This window comes from Camelus ferus, chromosome 21 (genome assembly GCF_009834535.1).
Source record: "Camelus ferus isolate YT-003-E chromosome 21, BCGSAC_Cfer_1.0, whole genome shotgun sequence".
Lineage (NCBI taxonomy): Eukaryota > Metazoa > Chordata > Mammalia > Artiodactyla > Camelidae > Camelus > Camelus ferus.
Window position 1 is genome coordinate 24,124,582 of NC_045716.1, and position 5,804 is coordinate 24,130,385.

At 45.1% G+C, this 5,804-nt stretch overlaps 1 protein-coding gene across 1 annotated transcript; it reads right to left on the reverse strand.

The window, feature by feature from the left end:
• Window positions 1-990: 990 nt before the first annotated feature.
• OAZ3 (ornithine decarboxylase antizyme 3) lies at window positions 991-4,153 on the reverse strand. Its single transcript, NM_001290638.1, is given in 5 exon segments — window positions 991-1,247; window positions 1,969-2,054; window positions 2,557-2,732; window positions 3,504-3,640; window positions 3,925-4,153. Coding segments are annotated over 5 exon segments (705 nt in total). The 5' UTR covers window positions 4,089-4,153; the 3' UTR covers window positions 991-1,104.
• Window positions 4,154-5,804: the final 1,651 nt, after the last annotated feature.

The following is a 5,804-nucleotide window of genomic DNA, read 5'->3' on the forward strand; positions in this document are numbered from 1 at the left end:
ATGAGCATGGTAAAGTGGAAAACTTAAAACCAGTATATAAGGATGCCATATGGAGGATTTTTTTAAATCGAGGAATTAGCAGTGTCTACCCACATACTACATGGCAACTATTTTCCCATAGACAACAATTTTCAAGATTTATTATCTCAGAAAATCTCAGTACCAACGAGCAGAAAGGTTTCTGTGAAGGTGCATTTTTGATGAGCAGCTTGGCTGGTCCTGGAGGAATCAAGGGCCGCCACTGACGTGAAGTTTCAGACTTGGCTGTGCTGCACACTCTGCAGCAGGCGCAGCCCTGCGGCTGGAACTGCTCTACGGCAGGGTTGTGCGGCCAGCTGGGCCCCACTTTCCTCAGCCTTTACTCCTAGGAAGGGAACTCCTTTGATGCAAAGCGTTCACGGGACTTCTTGCTCTGGAAAATCAGTAGTGTCTCATTCCCAGCTGCAGCTTGTTACTCTGTATGAAAGCCTGTTCCTTTAATGCGGCCTTTGAGCCTTGTCAGTTTACATCCCATTCCGATGGGGTCTTTATTCTAACAGTACAGTGCTGCACTTTTCCTGCTTCCTGGAATGCTCTCATCATGCTTCCTATTTCATCTGTTGAAATCCTCCCCTTGAGGCAAAACTACAGGATCCATGTACTTCTGATTTCCTCCACATCAAAGAGAAGGAATTAGCATTTGCCTTCAATTTGAGCCAAAATATATGGATGAAAATTGCCCAACAAGGCCTAAATCTTTCTGAACTCCCTAGCGCTTGGTTCTTGGCTCCTGGCAGGTGCTCAGTAGATGGTTAGAATAAGTGGAGAAATGGCTGTGGGGCAGGGGAAGGCAAAAGCTAAAAATCCTTGAGTCCTTTTCCTCTCTGGCTCAGGTCCCTCTGATCTTTTCAGTCATTAAATGTTTGTCCTACAGTGAGTTCAGCTCAAGGCTCATTTTCACTCCAGCCAACCGCACCATTCCCCACCACCACCATAAGAAACAGCAAACACTTGAGGATTGCACTACCCTTTATTCCTAAGATGGGAGGTGTCCTGAATCACATCCGGGGCCTCTGGTTCTCATTTATCAGGCCCCCAGCCCCTCCCAGAGCAGAATAAGCATGTTCAGGGGGGCTCACTGGGCGGGTGGCCAAGGTCCCTTTCCAGGGGATACACCATAAAGATGACATTGTCCCAGGGAGGAAGGGCTGGGTGACCTGGTCTGACTATCTCAAAGCCCAAGTAGCTGAAGGCCCGTAGCAGGGCACCTGTGAGAGGAGAGAACAGGTTAGATCATGCTGAAGCTCAATACAGCAATCCGCCTAGACTTGGCTTCTTCCACTAGGGAATGACTGGGGGAAGCGGTGTCGCACAGGCATTAGGATGATGTGTTTTGGAGTCAAACAGACCTAGGCTTTAGCCCTGGCTTCAGCACTTAGCTTTGTAATGTTCTGCAAATTAACCCTTCTGAACTTTGATTTTCTCGTTTGTAAAGTGAGGATCACAGAACTTTACTCAAAGAATTTAAATCAAATGAAAGGTTTATGAAGTGCTTAACACAATGATGGTATAGTCAACTCCCTGAGGGAAGAGGTATAGTTTCTGTAATGTGCATCTCACATCTGGTTAAATATATTCCTATCCTGGTCTTATGCCAGACCCTTTCACACTGTATGTGCTTAATGCGTTTGAGATCCTTTCTATCCTACCAGCCACATCCCTTGAATGGCTTCTGTGTAATTCACCAATGCTCCTTCAGTCTAGCTTCTGAAATCTACCTGCAGGGCCTTCCTGATTGTCCAGTTATAACTTGAATGAACAGATTGCTAGGTGCTTTGGTTCCTTGGCAGGGAGTTGGGGGTGGTGGTGAATCCCTGGAATACATGAGCATGCCCTTTTTTAAAGAGTGAGGGGAAGGTCTCCTACAAAGGAAAAGTCGCTGTCAGCTGCTTCAGGAACAGGGCCTAGAAGGACAGAGCAGATCCCCACCTCTGTCATTCCGGTTGTTTTGGAAGTTTACAAACACGGAGTCCACATTGGTCTTCTCCTCCACGTACTCCAGTGTTGCAGTCAAACTAGGGACCAGAGCGGAAAATCACGGTTAATATAATGTTTAGCAAGCTCAAAATCCCGCAGATGCCTACTGGAGCAGAAGAAATCTTATTGCTCAGTTTTTCCTGACCCAAGTAAGGCAATGAAAGTTGCTAAACTAGGTTAATAGATTTTTCTCTGAAGCCAAAGGACTATACACTACTGGCCTGACACCTATGCCACGGAAGGGGCCCCGGGGAGAAGGGGCCACTCCGTAAAGACAAACAGCGGGAGGGCACTTCCTTTCAACAATTTATGGATCCCCACTTGTGTTTCTGAATCAGCTGGGCAACCCTCCCTAGGCTTTTGTCCTGTGAACCCCAGGCTCAGCTCACAGGTTTGTCTGCATGCCAGTTCAGTGGTTTGAATGTGTCCAGCTCCTGACTAAGTCCTCACTGGTTAGCATACTCACTACCTGATTATGACATGATAAGGGTGAAATCCCCTACCTCTTCCCTCCCCTGTCCCCCATCCAGGCTCAGTCACCTTTCCCGGTTGCCTTGATCCAAGGCCCGATATGGGATATCCAGGAAAAGCCTGTGGTCACAAAGAAGGCCGTGCCAGTGGGCAGAGGTCTGGGGGGTGAGGCGGAAGTGGAAGTCTAGTTGCACTGGGTCCTGGTGAAGCAGGGGGTCAGTAGTCAGCACCGTCAGGTTCCCAGCCTAGAAAAGGAGTAAAAATGAGAGTAGCAGTCTGTTTCTGTGCTCACCCAACCCTCAAATCAGATCTCGGGCCAATTTGAGTATGTCTGTGGAAACAAGGAAGGGGCTGATAGGGAGACTGGGAGAATTAGAGCCAAGGCCTTACTCAGTGTCCCTTAGTCCTAGGACCTAATTCTGTCCTTATCATTGGAGTTCTCCCTTGATATCAGACAATATGGCATCTGCAGTCAATGCAGTATTGCCACTGGCTGGCCTCACTCAAGGGTGCACTAACTGTTCAGAAACTTATATTTGCATCAGAGAGGTTATACTTTAAACAAAGCTGTGCAATCTATTTATTGTCTCATCGATAATACTCTTCTTTTTCCCATCATGAGTTTTCTCTAAATTCTTCCATTTCTTAAAATGCAGAGCTCATACTCAGGCGTGTTACTGGGATATGATACAAAGGCAAGTGCAGGAGTTTTGGGTTCTAGTCCTTGAAATTAGCATCTAAACAGCTTTATGTCCCCGAAGTCTTAATACAGCCCATTTTTGTACCCACTTCCTTTTTTCCCATTCTGCTTTTCACCACCAGCCCTAGAACCTTGCCTTAAGATCTCTGGACCAGAATCGTTGTCTATAAAGTAGCTTTTACACATGAGCTCCAAGGTCTTGCCTAGCTCTAACTTTCTGTGACTCATTTTCCAACTAGCTACTGTCCCTGTGTAAGGTGACATCACAGCAAGCAAGGGACTGCCACGTCACAGTACCAGCTCACAGTCCACTTACCGAATAGAGTTCTTTAAGCTGGTCGTGATCTGCCTGCTTGGTGCTTCTGCCCACCTGAGGGCCTACTAGGGACTCAGGAGCACTGAAGGCAGCAACGGGGCCGGAGTGTTAGGTCCTCCTGTTCCTTATAAGTGATGCTGGTTGGGAAAAAGAGGCCCAAATTAGTTTATCTCTGAGTCCGAAATGGGGAGAGATTCATAACTTCCAGGTACACACAGCCAGGCTCTGGCACTACCTTCTGTATCTTACATGAACCAGTCTGTTTCCATTTTCCCAGGCTAGCCAGATAGAAAAAGTTTACAGTTCCATGTCAGCCTTCCATCCTGTTTTGCTATTTTACTCCTTGGGAGGGCCTTTCAAATACTTTTATTTTTCTTTACAATTTATATAAACAACTACAAATAGAGATGAAAACAATTACCTTTTATAACAAGGCAGCATCTTTTCCCGGAGGGTGATCTGGTATTTGTAACAGTAAAGGTAATAGGCGTATGGTGACCAGATCGGGTAGAGGTAGTTCCGTGTTTTTCCCCTCTTGATATAAGAAAGGGAGTAGACAGAGGGGCGTGACCTGTAACAAGGCAGTTTCTTAGTTCAGTGCCTCCCTGCGGCAAAGTGAGGTTCAGAGATCGGTGGCAGAGGTTCAGGCATCCTGGTCCATTGTGACCTGGTGAGCACTATGACACAGACAAGGGGCTAGCCCTGATGTCACTTCAGGACTCCACTCTGCTGCTCCCCTACCCCCTTAACCAAGGCTCCTATTCTACTAGTGTGCACTTCACAGCTGTACCACAGGTTAAAATACTTCAGTTTCTGTGCAAGTTGGTAAACAGCCCTGGCTGAACACACACCCACCCAATGTGGACCCCTCTCTGGCAGGGGTATATGCATACCCACGTCAGCAACTAAAGGGTTTGAGTCTGCCACTGTAGGGGGCTTCTAAGGCCCTGGTCCAGCATCTGACCTGATTGGTTTGTTCCCGGTTCCTATTAGTTCAATATTTTTATCATCATCCCTATACTTAATAACCCAGTGGTGCCACCGTCATTGAACTTTCTCATTGCCTTATAGGGTAAAAATTGCAAATTAAACACTTCCAGGGGCCTGGACAGCTAATGGGAATTAGTGGGGCTGAAGCAAAATGGAAAGCTCACATCCAGAAAGGAATGACACAGCTCGGCTCCATCCAGTTGCCATGTAGGAATACAGACTCAGTGGTATCAGATCGTAAGGTTTTTCAACAGAAACTGGAAAAACAGATTTTTGTGGTAAATCTCTCCAAATTGTTTTAAATTTTGGCTAACTCAATAAAAAAAATGTTGATTTAAAAAAAAAAACATTGTGAGAAAAATTTGGTTCTGGGGCCGTCAGTTTGAGACCTCTGCATATTCATTCATTCATCCATTTATTATTTATTGAGGGCCTACTATGAGCCAGGCACTATTCTAGGTGCTTGTGATACACCAGCTAACAAAACAAAGATCCCTGCCCCCTTGGAACATATCTTCTAACAGTGAAGAACAAACATAAAATTATTTAGTGTGTTAGATAATAGCTGCTATGGAGGAAAATATGGTGGAATAAACAAGGATCAGGAGTGGGGGGTGGGGAGGCAGGTTGCAGTAATAAACGGGGTGATCTGAGTAGGCCTCATTGAAAAGGTGACATTTAATTAAAGGCTTGAAGTGGGTGAGGGAGTTAGGCCAAGCCAGCATCTGGGGATAAGAGCATCCTGAGTCAAAGCCACAGCCAGCGCAGCAGCCCTATGGAGAAGGAAAGTGTTTTCAAGAAACAGCCAGGAGTCCACTGTGGCTGGAGTGGTATAAGCTACAGAGAGAGTAGAAGAAGTCAGAGCTAATGAGACTGGATCACACAGGCCCTTGTAGACCTTGTATGGCCTTTTTAAAAATTATTATTTTAATTGAAATGTAGTCAGTTACAATGTATCAGTTTCTGGTGTACAGCATAAAGTCCCAGTCATGTATCTATATACATATATTTGTTTTCATACTCAGTTTCATTAAAGGTTATAACAAGATATTGAATATAGTTCCCTATGCTGTATAGAAGAAATTTTTTTATCTACTTTTATGTATAGTGGTTAAAATTTACAAATCTCTAAACTCCCAAGTTTATCCCTTCCCACCCTCTTTCTCCTGGTAACCATAAGGTTGGTTACTCTCCAAGAGTCTGCTTCTGTTTTGTAGATGAATTCATTAATGTCCTCTTTTTTTCTTTTTTTTAAATTCCAAAATGAGTGATATTATATGGTATTTTTCTTTCTCTTTCTGGCTTACTTCC